The sequence below is a fragment of the Pipistrellus kuhlii genome, unplaced genomic scaffold, assembly GCF_014108245.1.
Source record: "Pipistrellus kuhlii isolate mPipKuh1 unplaced genomic scaffold, mPipKuh1.p scaffold_m20_p_2, whole genome shotgun sequence".
NCBI lineage: Eukaryota > Metazoa > Chordata > Mammalia > Chiroptera > Vespertilionidae > Pipistrellus > Pipistrellus kuhlii.
In genome coordinates this window covers 128,235,968-128,258,681 of record NW_023425515.1, presented here as the reverse complement: position 1 = coordinate 128,258,681, position 22,714 = coordinate 128,235,968, and the positions used below count along the sequence as shown (strand labels likewise).

General features: G+C 39.4%; 1 protein-coding gene and 1 pseudogene across 2 annotated transcripts; one reads left to right on the top strand and one right to left on the bottom strand.

The window, feature by feature from the left end:
* Positions 1–1,610: 1,610 nt before the first annotated feature.
* GCLM (glutamate-cysteine ligase modifier subunit) lies at positions 1,611–21,043 on the bottom strand. Of its 2 annotated transcripts, none has more exons than XM_036445598.2 (7): positions 20,616–21,043; positions 15,502–15,567; positions 14,270–14,354; positions 11,368–11,427; positions 8,324–8,526; positions 6,919–7,033; positions 1,611–2,503 (listed from the first exon to the last, which is right to left on the bottom strand). In XM_036445598.2, exons 1-7 carry the CDS (start codon positions 20,739–20,741, stop codon positions 2,334–2,336), a joined length of 825 nt encoding a protein of 274 aa, XP_036301491.1. In that variant the 5' UTR covers positions 20,742–21,043; the 3' UTR covers positions 1,611–2,333. The 2 variants fall into 2 exon arrangements, with proteins under 2 accessions (XP_036301491.1, XP_036301492.1); XM_036445599.2 differs by lacking the exon at positions 20,616–21,043 and adding an exon at positions 19,085–19,147.
* Positions 9,182–10,391, top strand: LOC118724816 (annotated as a pseudogene).
* Positions 21,044–22,714: the final 1,671 nt, after the last annotated feature.

The following is a 22,714-nucleotide window of genomic DNA, read 5'->3' as shown; positions in this document are numbered from 1 at the left end:
GATACTCATCTCCCCAGAAAATATATCTGTTGTAGACACTATTGATAACTTAGCTTTCAGCTTTAAGCAATTATTTGGTAGTACCACTTCTTTTATGGCTTTTTAAACATTAAGTTCTTAAATATTTGAAAAGTATTCACTATTTTCTGATAGTTCACACACACAAAAAGATGTGAACATCAGCTTGAAAAATTATATAGTCTTAAAAAATCAACTTTTTCTTTAAAAAGTTTATTCAGCCTGGCTGGTGTGGCTCAGTGGTTGAGCATTAACCTATGAGCCAGGAGGTCACAGTTTGATTCACAGTAAGGGCACATGCTGGGATTTTGGGCTTAATCAGTAGGGGGCACGTGCAAGGGGCAGCCTATCAATGATTCTCTCTCATCATTGATATTTCTCTCTCTCTCCCTCTTCCTTCCTCTCTGAAATCAAAATAGATTTTTAAAAAAAAGTTATTTAATAACTAATTAAAGATAGAGAAATGAAACAAACACTCATTTAAATATTTCAAACATGATCCCTTTCACAAAATGAATCTATAATCTTCTTTGTCAGGAGTGGGGGGGAAAGAACACAAAAAGGCTCCTCTTAAGTTTGGATACATTAACAGCATACATTTTTTCCCATTTTCAAAATAACCCTTCAAACAATCCATTATTTGTAAGATGAGGGTTAAAAGAAAACAATAAATGTGATATTAAAATTTCCTCTTAAAGTATCTTGAACAACTTGTATATAGGCTTAAATTAAGACGAGCATTTGTTTAAAGACTTACATTATATGAAAAATGTATGTTTCCAAATAAAAAAGTTAATTATATACATTTAATAACATTACACACAATTAATATAAAGGCTGTATAAGGCTTTAGGAAGCTCAAAGTCTAAGTAAGTTTTATCAGGTAAATCAATCGATTTAACAATACAATTCTGATGATCAAATTATCTAACCACTAAACTCAAAACCTTATTTATGATAAGAGTCTAGTGTATTTACTTTGAATATGGAACCATAGTTTTTTTCCCTACATTGAAAAAAGTTGGGCAAATTAGTTTTATATAATATATTAGTTTATATATATGTTTATATATATGTTTATATTTATAAATCATATATTAAAATGCATGGTTTAAAAGTATTAATTGAGAGAAAAGAGATTTTTAAAGAACTTCCCAGTTTATAGAATTAAGGAGATATATAGTATATATCATAGGTCAAAGATTATTTATTTGCTATTTTCTGGCTCTTTAATGAGGAATTATATTAAATGATCTAAAGTCTCTTTTAGCGCTAAAGTTCTGATTATATTGTTTTGCTTTTAAATAAGTAAGGCTTTTTATACCTCTTTCCTTGCTTTTAGTCCCTCATAGTCAGTTTTTAGTGGGGAACAAATATCATAGTTAGCAATTTACTCTTAATCCCTGAGCCCCCTCCTCTTTCCAGAGCCCACAGTCCCCAGCACATGGCAATTGCTCAATATTTATTGGGTATTCTTGAATGAATAGCAAAATATTAAGGGTAAATCAAGAATTAAAAAGAATCTGAAGGTAATAAGTAGCTTTTATAAAACTTCCAAACAATTATTTCAAAGTTTCTATTCTCATTTTTCTTTTTTCTTTTTTTTAAGTTGAATTTATTGGGGGTGATTCTAGTCTCCTTTTTAGATTTACTTTGGTTTGTCTTTGTAAATAACAGCAAGAGAAAATATGGCACAGGAATACAAGGTTTTAAGTCATTATAGGTAAACTACCAGCAAGGTTATTAAGTAAACTTAATAAAAAATTGTTTCTATCCATGTACTGAAGACATGAATTTTATTTACACTACTACTAGATCCCAGCTACTCCAGTTACTCTGAGATATAATAATCTTATCAACAGGAAAAATATCTTCCAGTATTTCAGCAGTTTTAACAATTGTAACCAAATTGCTTAGTTATACTATAGAGTAAGAAGCAATTAATGAGTTTTTTTGAAATAAAAAATATGTACCTACTACTATACATTATCCTGATGCGTAGGCCAAAATATACCTAACAACAAACATTCTTAATTTCTATTAGTCATAAAAATAAAGGCAAAATATATTGCAAATATTTTCTTTGTAGATGATTTGAATTAGAAAACAATAGTTTAATGAAAACAATACAGAGGTTCATGTGAGTTAAGTGATAGGAGGCAAGAGAAGTATTCAAAACTTGACAGGTAACATGTCAAATATTACTAAAGAATATTTGCCTCAATGACACCACAGTAAATAGATTTTTACATATCTCAATTTTATCTTATAGTCAAAGAAAATACAAGTCAGTAAGTTATGATCCTAAGTCATAGTTAAGGACCCCTTCTTTTAGCTTGTAAGATGTAGCCTTTTGATTTGATAATTCCTCTACTTTTTACAATGACTGAATATCGCAGTAGCCACAGTGGCACCCACTCATGTGCTTGAATGTCAGGGATGCTTTCCCGAAGAGCTTCTTGAAAACTTGTTTCAGAAAGCAGTTCTTAAAACAAACAAACAACAACAAATAAAAACCAGAGTTAAATTTGAAAACAAAAGCACCTACTATGTAGGTAAGCATCTATATATACAAAAGCCTAAGCGATCATTAGGATTGAACCATCTGAAAGAATGAGACGACCAGTAGATTAGTTGCTATGATGCACACTGATTACCAGGGGCAGGTGTTCAATGTAGGAATGATGGTCAGTGCACTCCAACAGCAGGAGCACTGCTCAGCTGACTGACCCTTCCCAATGTCCCGTCAGCCTGGGGGCAGCCACGCTCTCCCTCAGTAGTCCTGTAGGTCCAATTTCTGGAGAACGGGCCAGGCACCGCTGGCACAATCCTGACAGTGCTGCCTCCGGCCTCCTGGAAGTCAGCCTCGGGCACCGTGAGGCCTCCCTGACCAATAATCCCTAACCTGAGCACACTTCTCCCTTAGCCAAATTTTCTCTATCACCATTTATCATTTACGTTATTGTTTGTCTCTGCCCATTAGAAAATCAATTTGGTGAGAGCTGGAATTTGTCTGACTTGGTTGTATATCTCTAGTACTTAGAAACAATGCCTGGAACAGAGTAGGTGTCTGCTGAATCAATCAATCAATATGAAAAGATTCCACTGGGTCAGAAACAACCATACAGTTAAATATTATTTATATCATAGAGGCCTGGTGCATAAACTTCATGCACAGAGGGGGAGTACCCTCAGCCCAGCCTGCACCCACTCCAATTGGACACCCCTCTCACAATCTGGGACCACTTGCTCCTAACCACTCACCTGCCTGCCTGCCTGCCTAATTGTCCCAGCCCCTCTGCCTGCTTGCCTGATCACCCCCATCTCTTTCTGCCTGCCTGCTTGCCTGATCTTGCCCCCGACTGCCTGTGCCTGCCTGATCGCCCCTAACTGTCCTGCCTTGTCAGTCTGATCTCACCTCCAACTGCCCTCCTCTGCTGACCAATTTGGTTCTGACTGGTCAGTTTCTATGCCAGTCAGCATCAAAAGCTCTGCCTCCTAGGTAGCCATTGGCTCCTCACAGTTGACCCAGATTTGGTTCTGGCTGGTCAGTTTCTGTGCCAGTTAGCATTAAAAGCTCTGCCTCCTAGACAGCCATTGGTTCCTTATAGTCACCCTGATTTGGTTCTGATTGGTCAGTTTCTATGCCGGTCAGTGTCGCTGGACCTATCAATGGGGCCTGATCAGAAAGGTGGAGCTCATCAGCAGCCCCTGTGGAGACCTGGAGAGAACTGAAGGTGGGGCTGTTGGCCAGGCTGGGAGAGAAAAAGAGGCAAGTTCTCATCAATGGCTGCCACAGAGGTTATGGATCAGACCCTGCCTCTCTCTCTGCAGGCCTCTTTCCAGGCCTGATCCACAGCCCCCTAGGCAACCCAGCACTGACTTCTGGTCTGGTCAAGCCTTCAGTCGTAACAGTCATTATGACCCTGGCTCTTTATTATATAGATGATTTGGAAGCACTAGAGGACCAGTTTGCTCCAATGAACTGTTGTGATATTTGAATAGCACCAATAGTAAATCCCCAGTAAATCTATTATTCACCAGGCACTTTTCTAAGTATTTTAAATGTATTAACTCATTGAATCCACACACTAACCCTAAGAGATAGGTAATATCCCCCTTTACAAGGGGACACTAAAACAGACAAGTTAGATAACCTGCCCAAGATCACACAGCTAGTAAACATCTAGTTTTCCTATGTAGAAAGCAAATGTCTCATTAGGAAAAGTAACATTAACATGAATTTGTTTATCAGACAGTCTAAAGGAGAAGAGACTATCTTGAGGGAAGAAGGATAAAAATTGAGACAATGCTCCAATCAACTGAGCCACTTGACCAGGGTTTAACTACATACTTTTGATTCAACTATGTTAACTCCTTAGAATAAGTAAACATGACAAATCTTTTAAGAGAAGAATTGCTTCGTTCATAGATCAAAGTGTATGAAGATTCGTTACTGGCATATGCAGGATCAGTCTATATATTCTAATCAAAGGGTTTAGAATTAAAATTAAAAAGACATCCAGTGTGGGGGCGAGCTAGAAAGGGTCAATGGGGGGAAAAAGGGACATATGTAGTACTTTCAACAGTAAAGATTAAAAAAATAAGACATCCAACTGTCAAATTATATTAGTAAAACAAAGACATAAAAAAAAAGGATTACATTTCTCTTCTGCGATACATATGCACTATATTTTTCCTAACTATTATGTATTAGCACATAATCCACATGCCAACATTTAAATAACATGGAAACAAAATACTAGACACCTTAGTCTTTTCCTATTTCCTTTTCTACTAGAAAAAGGATAGAGTTTTTTCCAAGTGGAACTAATCAGGGTACAGGCTCATCTATGAGCTGCTGGTAACAACTGCTATTGGTAATAATTACTGTTGAAAGAGCTCCCAACCCAAAGTAAAAATGTAAGTTGATATAATATTACCAACCTATGGAAAGTTAAAATTTTAATGGTTTATATTATAGAATGAGTCAGCAGTAGCAATTCTTTGTTAGATTTTCACTAAAACGACTTTTAAAAAAGTGAATCTGTGCACTATGTTGTTCTGGCTGATTTGAAATGTTACAGATCAGAGAGACAGTATGACATAGTGAGGAAAGGCTCTAAATTCAGCTAGGACCTAGGTCAAGTTCAAACTTTACCCTGGCCAGTGGAGTGACCTTGGCTAGTTTCTTAACCTCCGAGGCTTCCATTCTCATCAATAGAATGCCTAGTTTCAGTTGTTATGAAGATTACAGATACTCTCTCTGAGGCATTTAGCAGGATGCCCGGCATCTGAGGAACAAAACTATTAAAACTCCTTCTCCTTGCCCAGCTCAGTGGTTGAGCATCAATCTGTGAGCCAGAATATCATGATTGGATTCCCGGCCGGGGCACATGCCTGTATTGCAGGCCCCATCCCCAGTGTGGGGCATGAGGGAGGCAGTTGATCAATGATTCTCTCTCTCTCTCTCATTCTCTCTCCCTTCTTCTCTGAAATAAATAAAAATATGTTTAACAAAAAATAAAAGAAAAGCTCTTTCTCTGCTTCCCCCAGAATGTAAAAAATGAGACAGAGGGCTAACAAAAGTATAAAGTCTTAAGAGGTTATCCATAAGCATCCTAAAAATTAACTGAATCAAAACACTAATATAATGCCATCTTTTTAGACATGGAAATAAAAACCCATTGTTTTTTCTCCAAGGATGATAATCTATAAAGTGTAATTACCTCCAATATGGATATTTAAAATTCACAAGACAGTTGTCACTTAAAACTGCACCAAAAAATGCCCTGGCTGGTTTGCTCAACAGTTAGAGCATTGCCCTCAGACTGAAGGGTTATGGATTCAATTCCCAGTCAAGGGCATGTATCTCAGTTGCAGGTTTCCCAACCTCAGTAGCAAGAGCCAACCAGATTTTTTTTCTCTCTCTCTCTCTTCCTCCCTCACTTCCACTCTCTCTAGAAAGCAATGGGGAAGAAAATATCCTTGGTGAGGATTAAAAAACAAAAAGAAACCCCAAAACTACACCAAAAATACTATTTCATACAGCCTGTAGATTTACTGAGTAAAATGCCACCTCCTTTCCCTACAAAACAGTAATAAAATGAGAATAGAACAGAATAAACAACAGTATCAAGTGTAAAATATTCTCTCCCCAGCTTCTATAGTTCTCATATAAAAGTTGACAAAAAAATTATTCTACAGAAGGCAGACAAGCCATTCTCATTAATCAAATAATATTTCTATTAGAACCAAATATATATGTCTTAATAAAATACCTATTCAATCACCAATCCTAAAATGCTTACATTTCAAATTAAATTGTCTGCCTCTTTTTCCAGATATTTATCCTCTTTAATTAAGTGCCTCTTTGGTACAATCTTTGTTGTACTTGGTAAAATTATATATGATACTATTTAGAATAACTTAAAAGATCTTTTCTGTGTAGCTTAATACTTATAAATCTAAATAGGCCAATATTCAGGAAACAATCCCTTCACGTTTTCCCCCATTGGTACAAAGACAAAACTAAAGCTCTCTGAAACAAAAATAAAAGGCATATATGGTCTTGAAATAGCCATTACCAATAGTTCTGGAAATAGCATTGTGCCCCTCTCACTGTACACAATTAGAAATTCAATTTTAACAAGTAGTTTCTTGTAAGATAAAAGCTCATGATCAAAGTCTACAAATGAAAATCTGGGAGAAATGGGGGAGATAAGAGATCAACCGAAGGACTTGTATGCATGCATGTAAGCATAACCAATGGATGCAAAACTCTGGGGGGGGTGGGGGGGGGCGGTGAGGGCAAAACTCTGGGGGGCAATGGTAAGATATGTATACATATAATACCTTAATAAAAAAACAAGAAGAAAAAAAAAAGAAAATCTGTCTCACCTTTTGGGTCATTATGAGTCAATAGCTGTATGTCAAATTGTTTAGCAAATGCAGTCAAATCAGGTGGCATCACACAGCAGGAGGCAAGATTAACTTGGTTACTATTTGGTTTGACCTAGAAATGAAAAAATAAATAAATAAATCATGATATCTCCACTAAATTAAGTACTACTGAAAGTAGATGATGATACAAAGACTCAATTTGGAAATTATGAAATATCACATTCTATAGCACTTAAAAGTTTATAAATTACTTTTACATCAATGTATTTATTAATGTATGTTTTCTAACTCATGTTAGCAGTAACAGGGAAAGGAAAAATAGCTCTAGGTGGGGGGAAAGCCAATATAGTACTACAATATTAAAATGTCTCCTGCTAGAACCTGCAATCTAATACATCTGCCTCAGAAACAGACTTGATGGTTCCAACTACAGAGGGAATATGTCTTAAAGGTAGAGGATCAAACACAAATGACAAGTACATTTAATGTTAAAGTATAAAATGGTTATTAATCAGAGACATTTTGAAAAGAGAATATTAGATCATTTCTAATAGCTCCTCTGGTTAATTTATAGATACATTCTGGATCACCCAAGGCTCTCTAGCAGGGCCTCAGACACATTCCAGCTACCACCACGTCAAAGGAAGAAGAGGCAACACTTTCTCTAGGGTCTTCTTGTCAACAAGAAACTGAAAACTCTGAAAAGGATAAGCTTGGGATGAAGTAAAAGGAATAGAGATACAGAGAGTAAAGGTAAAATACCAGTAAGCAACTTCACTAATAGCTTGTATGTTATTAGGCCAAATAGTGGGGAGAGGGGGGAGGAGGAACATGGGGGGATTAATTTGTGACTCCATTATCAAGTGTATAAACTAAGCCTCATGTAACTTTAAACAATAGTCAGCAAAATATTTGTTATATATAATAGCCCCTTACTTTTAGGAAATCAGAACCATGGTTTAATAATAGCTCATTAAAAATGTAATATTTTAATCACATAATTAAACAAAAAAACTGACTTAATTCATTTGGCTATGAACGCTTCAATACCCACTTTCTAGTGTTTTTGTCACTCATTTTAAATGAGACTAATATTAAGTTCAATTAGACATATAGGGTGTCCCAAAAATGTATACACACTTCCATTTCAATTTTGAAACTGAAATGTATTTTAATAAACACTGTGTATGCATTTTTTGACACACCCTATATATTTGAGGGGGGAAAAAAATCCAATTCTGTATATAAAATCAGTCTCAAAACTTCCACATTTGGAATAGGTACTCCACAGTGAGTGTCCACTATATGCACGATACACAACAGAATACAAGAAAGACTGTAAGGGAAACCCCCCTCCCCGTAACCCCTCCCCTCCAGTGCTCGTGATCTAGCTGTCCTTTACCTTGGCCCACTGATACAGCTGTTCTAACTGTGTTTTGTCCAGATCAGAGGTACCTATGGCAACAATTTTTTTATTCTGAACTAAGTTTTGTAATTCCTCCCAGTAAGGCTGCAAATGCTCCAAGGAAAGATTAACTCCATCTTCAGTAGGAGGTGAAGCAATGATCACAGAATCCAGCTGTGCAACTCCAAGGACTGAACAGGCTGATGTGAAGGAAAACGCAGAGGATAAATGTTAGTTACATAATAAAACAGGTATTTCTAATGCTTCAAACATCCCACTGAATTCTGTCCATATATTCACTATTTTTCTATATACGAGATTGCTCCGATTCACAATTTATCTGTTCCTTAGAATATTTCCATTTTCTAGCCGAAACCGGTTTAGCTCAGTGGACAGAACGTCGGTCTGCAGACTGAAAGGTCCCAGGTTCGATTCCGGTCAAGGGCATGTACGTTGGTTGTGGGCACATCCTCAGTAGGGGGTGTGCAGGAGGCAGCTGGTCGATGATTCTCTTTTATCGACGTTTCTCGCTTTCTATCCCTCTTCCTTCCTCTCTGTGAAAAATCAATAAAATATAATTTAAAAGAGAGAGAGAATATTTCCACTTTCTAAAAAAAATTAAGTGTATAGTCCTGGCCAGGTGGCTCAGTTCGTTGGAGCATTGCCCCATACACCAAAAAGTTTTGAGTTCGATTCCCGGACAAAGAATATACCTAGGTTGCAGAGTTAATCCCCTGTCGGGACTCAAATGGGAGGCAACCGATTGGTGTTTCTCTCACTCAAAATCAATAAAAACATATCCTCAGGTGAGGATTAAAAAAGGAAAGTGTAAGTGTTCATTCACCTACTTGGTCTATGTAGCAGGTAAGTGAATTTGTTTCTTTCTTTTTTTAAAAATATATTTTATTGATTTTTTATAGAGAGGAAGGGAGAGGGATAGAGCGCTAGAAACGTCGATGAGAGAGAAACATCGACCAGTTGACTCTTGCACACCCCCTACCGGGGATGTGCCTGCAACCAAGGTACGTTCATGCCCTTGACTGGAATCGAACCCGGGACTTTTCAGTCCGCATACCGATGCTCTACCACTGAGCCAAACCGGTTTCGGCAGGTAAGTGGATTTCTTTGGCCTGTCTCTTCTTGGGGAACCCACCTCTCTCGGGGAGAACAAACCTTCTGGTTTCCTGGGTGCCAGATTTTTTGGTGCCTTCCTTAGCTTCATAACGTTTTCTTCTCTAGTTCTACTAATAACTCACAGATATGATCATGAGAATTCTGACCTAATATTCTGCAACTGGTGGTCATAGCAAAAAATAAATTTGAGACTGAAAAACAATGTATGGTCTTAATCTATATTTATAGAGGTAAATAGTAGTAATTTCTTAGTTTCTATAAACATCATTTGAGTTTATTTTTAATGATTATTGTGTACTCCACAGTTTTATTAAAGAGCTAATTATTTAAGTATTCAACATATGTAAATACTGGAAGAATGCTTTAAAAGAAAAAAATACTAGCAGCTACAGTCGTGTTCTCAGGCTTCCCATGTCTCTGCCAGCGCTGCCCAGGTGGCTTCCCAGAACCGCAACCCAGCGGCCACCAGCATCACTGCAGCTTGTAAAGGAGCCGAGCCCAGTGTGGGCCCTGCCCTGCCTGGGCCAAGTGAGCAAAGGCTGACCCCTATGATGTCTGGTGACAAAGGAACTTCTGCCTTCTCTGAATGTGACAACCCTTTCTAATGGGTGGGAACAGCTAGCACAGTACAGGAAGCCTTCAGGCGTAAGCTCTCCCTGGAGTTCCTCAGTGACTACCAGTAAAACGTGCCCACAGTGAAATCCCTCATCCCCACGTAGATATCCAGGGTAACATCTGCCTGGACACCAAAAGGACAAGTGGTCTGCTCTGTATTCTATCAGGACCATCCTGCTCTCCATCCAAGCCTGCTAGGAGAACCCAGCATTGATAGTCCATTGAACACGCACACTGCAGAGCTCTGGAAAACCCCGTCTTCAAGAAGTGCCTGCAAGAAACCTACACAAAGCAGGTCTCTGGCCAAGAGCCCTGACCGGGGCTGTCCAGCCTCTCTTCTTTGCTGCCTTTTTATTTTTTCCTTAGATAGTCTGTCCTTGCCTTGATTTCTGCATAGGACCCTGTATCTTTAGCTGTGGTGCTGTATTTGTTTTGTGTCTGTTTCTTAAATTAAGTCTGGTTGAGCCCCTGTGATGAATATATTTAATAAATACATGGGGGGAATGGGGGAGACACTGATTAACTGTAATAATACCACAATAACCTAAACCAAGTACTAAAATAGGTAAAAAACGTTTTGTTTGTTGTTGTTTTGATTTCATCTATAGTATTAAAAGGGCAAAGAATATGATTAAGGAGAATTTCTATTTCCAAACACATAGTTAACAGTAAAATCTTACATCTTTTATATTCCTCTTATATATCAAAATATGACCCTCCATGATTTAATATGATTTTACAGAAGCTTTAGAAAATTAGGTTAGCACTTTAAAATGTAAAATCAGCTGCCCTGGCTGGTATGGTGCAGTTGGTTGGGCATCATCCTGTGCACTGAAAAGTTGCCAATTTGATTCCAGTCAGGGCACATGCCAGGAGGGGGCGTGCAGGGCAGCTGATCTATTTTCACTTTCACATTGATGTTTCTCTCTCCCTCTTCTTTCCCCTCTCTCAAAAATTCAACTTTAAAAAAATCTTTTAAAATAAAAGGTAAAATTGAATGAGTTCATTTTCTATTTTATGTGGGTCTGAACATGGCTGGGGTATGGGTGTGGAGGGGAGTGATTAACCGGGAATCTTATATGGACATATGCATAACCCATGACACAGACAATAGAGTGGTGAAGGTCTGGAGGAGTGGGACGGGGTGGAGGGGTTCAATGGGGAAAAAACACACAAAGGGGACATCTGTAACACTTTCAACTAAAGATAAATTGTAAAAAAGATATAACTAATATAACACCTACACTAATTTAAAGTCCACTATAAAGATAAAACATTAATATTTTGCTTACCCATGTCAACTGCATTTTTAGTTGATGATGAAGAATTTGATGCTACCATGAACAGTTTTGCTGGGTAACAAAGAAAATAAAACTGATTACTACATTTGGGTAACATTGTACTATAAAGTATTAATACTGCTACCAATACTAAGATGACAGATAATTCTGAATGGATTGTTTTTTCTTTTCTAGTAACATTATTTTATAGTTTTCATTTTAAGACATAAAAGTATATTCTCACTGTACTTTTTAAATTATATGCTAGTTGCCAACAAATATGTCAAAACAAAAAAAGCAAATATTAATTACCCATTAGTTAGAAGGTAGGTCAGATAAATAGAAACTTTTTACTCAAAATGTACATTTAGTAAATTAAACATTAATGGAGCATATTATTTATGCTCTCCAATAAACTATAATATATAGAGAGACTAAAACTGCTTGTAATGAGAAGAAATCAAAAACAAACAATCCTCCTTGTGACCTCCTGGTTCATAGGTCTCAATGCTCAACCACTGAGCCACTGGTTGAGATCAACTCAACTTTACATATCTATATTTACTTGATGTAAATTCACTGTTTAAAAAAATCTAAATTCACTCAAATAGATAAATGGATTAGTAGGAAGAGAAAATCCAAAAGGAGAATGAATAGAAAACTGGCTAATAAAATGCCTGGGATTCAACATACCAGTATACCACAAATTTTCCTTATACATTTCTTTTATTTCTCCTTTCCTTTCCACTACTAGATAATCTTCCTAAAACACCGCTTTCCTCATGTTCTCTACTTAAAAGCCAGCACAGCTCCTCTACCAGGTGAGTCAATCTTCACTTAGTCCAACCTTAGCTCCCATAATCATACTCTTTGCAAACCCTCCCAACCACAGTCCCTCTGACCATTAATGTCTGACATTTGAAATGGTCTTCTCTCTCAAAGCGACATTTTTAGATGAGTAGAGAGAGGAAAGCTATTCATATGGGGAGAATTTGGGTAATGAAGCTCTCCGGGAACTAAGGACAACTTTTGTAAGAGATCCAAGATGAATCTAAACCATAATGAAGTGCAATTAACCACAGGGAAAATGTTGCTTTCACTTCCTTTTCAAGACAAACAGCAATGTGAAACTAATAGAAAGAAATGGGTTTTGGAGTCTGGATGGATTCCTGGTTCAACCACTTACTGGGTTGGCTGTATGACAACTTTCAAGTTATTTAATGTCACCTGTGCAATGAGGATGACAGACCTACCTTATAGAACTGTTTTGAGAATTATAAGAAATACAATAAAAAAGGACATGCACAATGCCTGGTACAAAGTAAGACTCAACAAATCTCATCTCATAAGTCTATCCCCCACCCCAAGAAAAAACAACCACAACACAAACTGTAGAGCAGCGTTTTTCAACCACTGTTCCGCGGCACACTTGCCTGGTGGGCCGTAGGTGCAGACAAGACAAGAATTTTATAATTTTTCACTATTTTGTTTACTTAATATTTCATAATAAAGTAATTATAAAATACTTTGTGTTTATTTGATTCCTATTTAAGAGAATTACTTTATATATAGTCAATATAGGCACAGAGTTAAATTTTTTAACATTTTCTAATGGTGGTGTGCCTCGTGATTTTTTTCATGAAACAAGTGTGCCTTTGCCCAAAAAAGGTTGAAAAACACCGCTGTAGAGAGCCGCCTGAGAAGGCACATGTACATTCTTTTAATTCTTATCAGCTGAGCCCGAGGGCACTGGCAGAATCCTGTTATCAATACTGATTTCTTAATCCAAGTGCTTGGAATGAGGAACAAATAGGACCTTGACTCATCCAGGTCTTGATATGCTAAATCTTGTACCAAAAAATAAGGAGCTTACCCAGATTTTGATGAATAGGATCTGGGCACACTCGAAACTCCCTTTGACCTTAAACTCCCCTTTGGAAGCCAATAAATATGCTGTGTTGTCTGTGGTGAGTGTGACTGTCTCTCCATCAGAAAGATGGCACCCACCTGGCTCCCAGCTTAATGAATCTATTTCTGCCTCTTGTCTCTTTCTTTCTCTGATTTCTTAATCCCCAGCTCCTCCCCTCAGGAACCTGTTGTTTTTCCGTGTGGGACACGAAAAGAAGAGAAACACCACAACAAACACAAATGGTAGTAAATAATAGCTACCTAGCACTTAACTTTATGCCAATCACTGTGGTAAATGCTTTTGTAATTTCATGTAACTTACAAATAAGCCTGTGAAACAGATGCATCCCCATTTTATAGATGAAGAAACAGAGTCAGAGAGATTAAATACTTTCGTTAACCCAAGATGATCCGAGTCAATAACCTGCACATCCAGAAATTTCAATTTAGTCAAGTTCAAGCTTTTCATTATTGTGTTATGCTGACTATACTGAGTGCAAGAACGGGCACCTTTTCATTTGTTGAGCTTCACACAGTCTCTGGCAAGTAGTCACTTGTTGAATGGGTATAATATGTATTTTATTTCTCTCCATGAAACTTGTTGCCCAGGCTTCTTTCTATACTCCCAGGCCATCCCAGCCACTGTTTGGCAGGGTCCCACCAGGAAGGGAGGGCTTATGTCTTCTTTGGGAAGACAGTGTTCTTAAGACTCCCCTTTATTCATTCCATTTCCTCTAGCTTAGTCATCCCACTGCTCTGAAGTCCAGAATGTAAGTTAATAAATGACTGTGAAGAACAGTAAGGTAAAGTTATATTGTGACTCCACTGAAGTAGCCAACAATGACCTCCTGTAACACCCTCTGAGAGCTGACATTAAAATTTCTATGTATCACACTTTGTAACCAAGTCACTCATTACCAGAAGCAAAGAAAAGCTTGTTGCCATGCCCAATAAAAACTATCACTTCTGCTGTATGACATAACGAATTGGAAAAGCTAGACTTTACCAGAAACTTTCATTTCATCTCTTTCATCGGGACTTATCTTTTCAACTGCATGAGGTACAGTACATTCCAAGACATCTGGAAACTCCTATAATAAACACATGATGTTTACAATAAATATAAAATGTTTTAGATTAGCTATATATTTTCTACTATTCATAAAGCTCTTTAGCAGCAGGGAACCCAAAAGATAGTAGGGTTCTTTACCTGAGGTCTGAATGGGCTTCATAATGTTTGGAAAGCCCTGAAATGCAGGTAAAACACTGTGTGTGTGAGTTCATTTTCTGGGGAAAAGTGTCTCATTTTGATCAGGTGCTCAGATCACAACACATACACAAATAAATGGGGGCAGAGAGCAGGAGACTGTAAAAAGTTAGAACCACTAATACCATAAGTAATTTTACTTATAAAAGAAACCAATGAAAAATACTATTATCCATTCTGAATAATGACATGCTAAAAACATTTCATTAATCACAAACATTTCAAACAAAGTAAACAGTGAGGTCTTTCTCACAAGTCATGAGCATATTACAATACCTGGTCAGTAAGTGTTTTCTAATGATGCATAAATAAGGTAAACGGTAATTTTAGAGAAACAAAGACTGATAATAGGCTTTAATCAATGCATGTCTAGCAGTTATCAAGTTGTAAAACTTGCAGTATGCCCAGGGATCAAGTATATCTAGCATAAAACTTCCTCCATTATTTTAAAGCAGTCTGTGTGTGATTTGTTATATACCTTTGGCTGATATGGATCCCAAAGAGTGGTTTAGAGACAAGTGTTCTGTATATCGTTATATACTAACATTTAATGAAATACAGCTCCTTACTGTTTCAGCAGAAAATGACATTTAAAAAATTATTTCTAGTGACTATATTATTGGGGTGATATTCTAGCAAAGCAATTTACCAATCAAAACTACTTAATAATAGTTATTGCTTTATCAAGTCAAATACAAATTGGAACAAAATACATTATGAGAAAACTCTAGTGGGAATTAAGTACAGAGAATCCTAGTATCTTGAATAGTTGAAGAGTTGACTACACAGTCTAGATTTTCTGTTTAAGCTTAAGCTTATACTGACTCAGACTGCCATCTCAGAATATCAGCCACAGGGAGTTTTATGCTAATTATCTATTTGACTTCCCTATTAAAACTAAGGAAATTGATTTCCTGCTTACTTCCCTTCCTTTTTGGACTACATGATTTCTTGGCCCACATTTTACTCACCCTGACCAAATCAGGGCTGATTTGGGAACTCCATTCATTCAAGGTCTTTTGGATGCAATCTCGAAGCTGCAAAAGGAATGCATTTTGAAACTGTTAATCAAACTCTATACACTTTTCTGTACATATATAATAAGAATGTATTGGTTTGATAAGTAGAAAAAGACGTCAATAGGAAATGTTATGCAAACCAAAATTTTAGTTCTACAAGGTTGTTTGTTCTCTATAACAAAGGTAAGTTTATATCTATTTTATCCTCCTCTTAATTCTCAAATGTTGATGATCTAAAGCAGTAATCTAATTATTTAAAAAGTATTTTTGGCCAAAACCAGTTTGGCTCAGTGGTAGAGCGTTGGTCTGCAGACTGGAGGGTCCTAGGTTCGATTCTGGTCAGGGGCATGTGCGTTGGTTGCGGGCACATCCCCGGTGGGGGGTATGCAGGAGGCAGCTTGTTGGTGTTTCTCTCTCATCAACGTTTCTAGCTCTCTATCTCTCTCCCTTCATCCCTGTAAAAAAAATCAATAAAAAAAAATATATATATAAAAAGTATTTTTGTACCAATAAAATTTTAAGTAAACTGTTAAGACGTAAAAACATACATAAAGAAACAAACAAAAAAATCAGTAACATTTATAATGGAGAAACATGGGTTCATGTCCAGGCAGCCTGACTAGAACTAATATAAACTATTGTTATAGTCCTCAAAAACAAACACACGATTCTCTAAATGTGGCCAGAGGGACTACTACCTCAGACTCACCTGTGGTGTTTATTAAAAATTCAAATTCCTAAGCCTCATAATAGACCTGTTTAACCACTCTGTAAGGCAGAACTTTTTTTAAAATATATTTTATTGATTTTTAACAGAGAGAAAGGGAGAAAGATAGAGAGCTAGAAACGTCGATGAGAGAGAAACATCGACCAGCTGCCTCTTGCACACCCCCTACCAGGGATGTGCCCACAACCAAGGTACGTGCCCTTGACCGGAATCAAACCTGGGACCTTTTAGTCCGCAGATTGACGCTCTACCACTGAGCCAAATCGGCTTCGGCTATAAGGCAGAACTTTTATTTAACAAGCATCCCTAGCAATTGATATGTCCTCTGAAGTCTGAGAACCACCACAGTCGTATCTTACAAAAGTCAATGTGCATGTCAGTCCATATGTCATTTCCTAACACTTAGACATTGTCTACAGACTGTCCAACCTGTCTTCAATGTTTTCTTTTTAAAAAAAAATATATATTTTATTGATTTTACACAGAGAGGAATTGAGAGGGACAGAGAGTTAGAAACGTCGATGAGAGAGAAACATCGACCAGCTGCCTCTTGCACACCCCCCACTGGGGATGTGCCCGAAACCAAGGTACATGCGGTTGACCAGAATTGAACCCGGGACCTTTCAGTCCGCAGGCCAATGCTCTATCCACAGAGTCAAACCGGTCCCGGCTTCAATGTTTTCTTATATAAGCAAATAAAATTTTACACTAACATTATGGTATGTTATAAATTTTTTCAAGTGTTTGTATTCTTTTATCTCTTATGTCAGTATACTTCAAACTTATTTGATAGTGGTAAAGCAAGACATAATTCACCTCTGGAGGACCTACATACATATAATAGAAAATTTGCAAAACAATATTTATGTTCACTACATGCCAAGTGCACTGTTTGTTTTTCTTAATTAGAAAAAATATGCTGTTCCATAACTCACTAAATTGACTTATGACTACTAATGGGCAACACTAGCAGTTTGAAATCACTGCCTTATAATTATCCAAGGGCACAGTGCCTTGCAGTCTATAGACAATCAATGAAAAAATAAACGTGTAACTAGCAGCAAGTCCCTGAATTGCAAAAGCACTTTCCTAATAGCAATAACAGAGACTATCTGATCTATGACTGCTTATGATAGAAACTGATATATACACTTTATTGCTTATATCTTAGTGCAGATAATTACAAGGAACAACTGGTTTATCAATTGAAGAGCTCAGTCACCTATGTTAAGATTTACAATCCACAACAATACAATAATCCACATAGATTTAGTTTACAAGGTTTATATCTTTATAGAAAGTATATTTATAATAAAATTTAAGTCTGTAGATAAAAACTAGTTGATAATTATTCCAGATAATTGCAAGTCAATATTCTTTTTAAAAAGTAGTAAAAGCTGAGGCAGCAGGACAGATTGTAATTTAACAATTCTATCAGGAGTGCTTTGGCTCAAATCAGGGGAGAATGTGATGAAATTTTCCTTTGGAAGAATGGCTCGTTTGCATACTTAAGGCTTTCCTAGTGAATTCCAATTCAGGAAGGTAAATCTATTTTCTGGGTATTCTCTCCCTTCTTGAAACCGTTTCTTAAAAAAAAAAAATAATATATTATATATATATATATAATATATATATATTTGTATATATATTTTATATATATATATATTTGAAGGGAATATATATATATATATTTTTCCCCCCCCCCTTTTTTTTCTTGATTTTGGAGACACAGGAAGGAAGAGGGATTGAGATAGAAACATCGATTAGCTGTCTCCTGCACGTCCCCTACTGGGAACCAAGCCCCCAACCCAGGCATTTGTTCTGACCAGGAATCAAAGGTTCATGGATCAGCATTCAACCACTGAGCCAAAATGGCCGGGCATTGAAACCATTTCTTTAATAAATATTGGATTCTGAAAATGTCATAGAACAGTCCAATGTATTATAATAATAGAAGAAATTCATTGACTATATCACAACCCTAGCGATTTTTAATCTTTTACATGTTATCTGTATCAACTGAACATTAACCTGGTACTGTTTGCTCTTTGCTTCTTCATTCTTACCCTTCCCCCCCTACACACACCCCTACATAGTATCACTGAAGGTAAGTATTATTATAATGTAGTATATCATTAAATCTGCAGTTGTATAAGAGTTTAAAAAATAGCATATAATTCAACTGGCCAACTACCATTACAATGAAGAATTGGGTCACCCTGACATGTTTGGCTCAGTGGATAGAGCGTCGGCCTGCGGACTGAGGGGTCCAGGTTCGATTTCGGTCAAGGGCATGCTCCTCGGTTGCGGGCACATCTCCAATATGTGTACAGTGGTCAGCAAACTCACTAGTCAACAGACCCAAATATCAGCAGTACAAATATTAAAATTTCTTTTGAGAGCCAAATCTCTTAAACTTAAACTTCTTCTAACGCCATTTCTTCTAAATACACTCACCCAGGTTGTGGTATTTTGTGGAAGAGCCACACTCAAGGGGCCAAAGAGCCACATGTGGCTCCTGAGCCAGTTTGCCAACCACGGTACTAGTGTGTGTGTGTGTGTGTGTGTGTGTGTGTGTGTGTGTGTGTGTGTGTGTGCGCATGTGTCTGTATATAACTGTATTGCAAGATAAATGCATTTCTTACTGAGTTTGCAGTAAAAGACTTTGAAAGCCACTACTCTAGAGTGTGTTGTAGTGAGATAAGAGAAAATTTCACTTAATATTATCAATATACATGTAAAATAGTATACTGAACCAGCAGCACTGGAGGAAATTAAAGGTCTAGAACTAAATATAGAAATATTTATCTTTGGGAGAAATAGTCCAACTGGGGTGGTTTGAACAAAACAAGACATGCAAACTGAGCTGGAACCTGGACACAGTATGGTACAGGATTCTGATTCCTTTTAAATTACAACCAGTGCTCTCATCTCTGGACAACACTCACTGCAAATACCAGACCTGTGCACAGGCCTGGCACATACTTGGATGGATGTCATGTGCTGCTGTAGAGTTTATCACCAATATTTTATATTAAACAGCAGAAACTACCTAGGAACACAACTGATAATGTCACATTCTGATATAGTTTAGGGCGTTTTTTTTTCTTTTAATCAAGGTTTGTTTTATTGGTGCCACATGGGTACCAGACTTATCTGTGTGATCACTTCATAAGTGACTTCATAAACGTCTAATCACTATGTGGTACACCTGGAATTAATATAATATTGTATGTCAACTGTAATAGAAAAATAAACAATTATTAAAAAATATTCATCTTGCCCCAGCCGGTTTGGCTCAGTGGATAGAGTGTCGGCTTGCAGACTCAGGATCCCAGGTTTGATTTCGGTCAAGGGCATGTACTTTGGTTGAGGGCACATCCCCTGTAGGGCGTGTGCAGGAGGGAGCTGATCAATGTTTCTCTCTCATCGATGTTTCTAACTCTCCACCCTCTCTCTCCCTTTCTCTCTGTAAAAAAAATCAAAAATATATTAAAAAATATTCATCGTCCCGATTGAACCAGAAAATAAGGGAGATAAAATGCCTGCATGGTGAGCGTTTTCACATCTAGTTTCAACCTCACAACAGCCTGCTGAAGAAGATATTAGGCAACTTTAAAGCTATCAGTCAGAGAGAGTAGCCTTCTCAAAGTAATAGAGCTCCTAAATGGAAGTTTTATTTCGTTTGTCTGTTATGGAATTGTCCCATACCACCAATATGCCTCCGCAATCATTCGTGCGGAGTCAATGATTTACTTACTGTCCGCTCTGAAATGTAAGGAGCATAGGATTCCACCTTCACCTCCGCCACTTCAAACCAGTGATCAGTCTTTGGGCAAAGAAACTGAGACTACTCTTGGGCAAGAAAAACATATACTTTGTTTCAAAGCCGAATTGGAGTGTTTAGTCAATGTGTCTCACAGCCACAGAGAAACTATTGTCCACATCCTACAGGCTAAGTGGGTTACTTACCACTCCATCTGAATTCTCAAAAGAAACGAGTCTCTGTCTAAACTATCTTTCACCGGAACGCGCCGTGGGAGGAGAGCGGGGCCGGGCGCCGCACTGGCCTCCTCTGACCCCGCGGCCAGAGTCGGGACACCAGCCCCAGGCACGCCCGGCGGAGGCATCGCTCGGGGTAAAGTTGCACCTGCCAAGTTTGTAAAGACCCGTCGCCCCCAACAGCAGCTGTGGGTCCCCAGGGGCGGGGGCCGCAGCCTCAGCCTCAGCCTCCTCCGCGGGCAGAGCCCAGGTGCGCCCCGCGCCGCCCGCCCCGGGGCCGCCCGGCCCGCGCGGCCTGCCCGGAGCCCCGCGTCTCCGCCCGCCCGGCCGCCCTCACCTCCTCGCTGTGCGTGGACGGGCACTTCTTCCGCAGGCGGCCCCAGTTCAGCAGGTTCCCCGTCTGCAGGTGCAGGGTGCGGGCCCGCGCCAGGAGCGCCCCGGCCGCGCGACTGTCGGTGCCCATGGCCGCGGCCGCCGGCGGGGAGGGAGGCCGCCCCGCAGACACGGCGCCCCGAGGCGGGAGAGCCGGGCGCGCGGTTGCCTGCCCCGCGCGGCGGGAGCTCGGCCTGCGCTCGGGCCCGGGGAGGCCGGCGGCGGCGGCGGCGGCGGCGGCGGCCCGGGAGGAAGGACGCACCGGGGCTGCAGCTCCGGCTGCTGCGGCTCCGGCTGCTGCGGCCGCCGCGGAGAGTTGGCTCCCAACTGAGGCAGCGCTTCCTGGAAGACAATGACTAAGCAGAAATCGCGGCGCGAAAGTGCTTCGTAACCGTTACCCGTCCCGCCGCGGAGCCGGGCGGGGCGGAGCGGGGTGGGGCGGGGGCGGCCAGCGCGCTGCCGGCCGCTGGCCCGCGAGACACTGGCCTTCGGACGGGGGCGGGCGTGGCGTCGGGAGGCGGGGGGCGGGGCGGGGCGGGGCGGAGCCGCTGCTCGCAGGGCGCCCCCTGCCGGTCAGAGGCCGGCTCGCAGGCCGGCGCCCATCCGCCGCGGGCCGCCGAGGGCACGGGGGGTCTCGCCGCAGCCAATGGGCGGCCGCGCTGCGATTTCCTCTCGCGCCTCTTAAAAACCCGGCGGGACGCACCGAGACTGCAAAGGCCGAAGCCTTCAGCTGTCAGAAGCCGGTGTGAGTGCACAGGCGCCTCTCCCCTTTGCTGTGCTCCCCTCTTGGCTCATCTCCTTCCTCAAGGGCTTTCCTCCAAAAGGCCCCTTTTTCATGTCGTTAATTAAAGGCCTGTTGACATAAAGCCATGGGCCGGGCAGTGTGTGAAGTCAAAGAGGGGGAGTCTTTGCCAATGAGGAGCTCACACTGTAGTTCCGGAGACAAGGCCTCTAGCATGTCCTAAGAAGAGTAATGATCGAAGGCAGCTCCCAGATGAGCTCTGATGAAAGAGAACACTTAGACCGGCGATACCGGGGAAATATTTTATCGTCCCTTTCCTCAGATAATTTATTCCTATTAAATTTCACTTATGGTAGACTTAGTATGCATCTCAGATTGAACATTTATTGAGCTCTCTTCAAGAAACTTGTACTTTTGTTGAGAGTAATCAGCTATATTAAAAGGCAAACTGCCATTAAAAAGAAAGATGAGCCCAGGCCGCGTGGCTCAGTGGCTGAGCGTCTACTGATGCACCAGGAGGTCAGGGTTCGATTCTGGTCAGGCACATGCCTGGGTTGTGGGCTCCATCCCCCAGGAGGGGGTTGTGCAGGAGGGAGGCGATCAATGATTCTCTCTCATCATTGATGTTTATTTCTCTCTTTCCCTCTCCCTTCCTCTCTGAAATCAATTAAAAAAATTATTTTTAAAAAAGTTGAATTCCAGTTGGTAAGAATGAGTGGAGGGGAGGGGAAAAGCTCCTCCGACTAGGTGTAAGTAACACTGTCTTGGTGTGCACATTTTCTAACTTAACAGCTACCACTGAATCAATTTACACTCAGACCTAAAATGCATTTCCTCCCAAAGTCACCAACACTAGGTATTTATCTGTCTTGTCAGTTTTTGCCAATCTGATGGACAGTAAGTGGTATTTCATTATTTCTTGATTATTAATAAGATTTATTGTTTTATGATATATTGCAATCATCGTCCATATAATTTTACATCTGTTTAAAATTAATATTGTACGTATGCATTTTCTCATGTTATTAGACAATATTATTTTCTAGTCTGTATAAACACAGACAAGAACATTGATAATTCTTATCATATCCTTTGGGCCTTAAAACATGTTTAATCAGGGTAGCTATCACATATCTATTGGCAGTATGTAATCCCTGAAGACAAACAAGCTCTTATCAAAGTAATTTGACATATTTTACAAAATTCACAAGCCAAGTTTTTTCTCCCTCAGTTACTGTGACAGTAGCAATTTCAGTGACACATGTTAGACAGCATTGCATGAAGCACCAGAGACTGCTGTCCAATTGAGGTGTTGGTTTGCA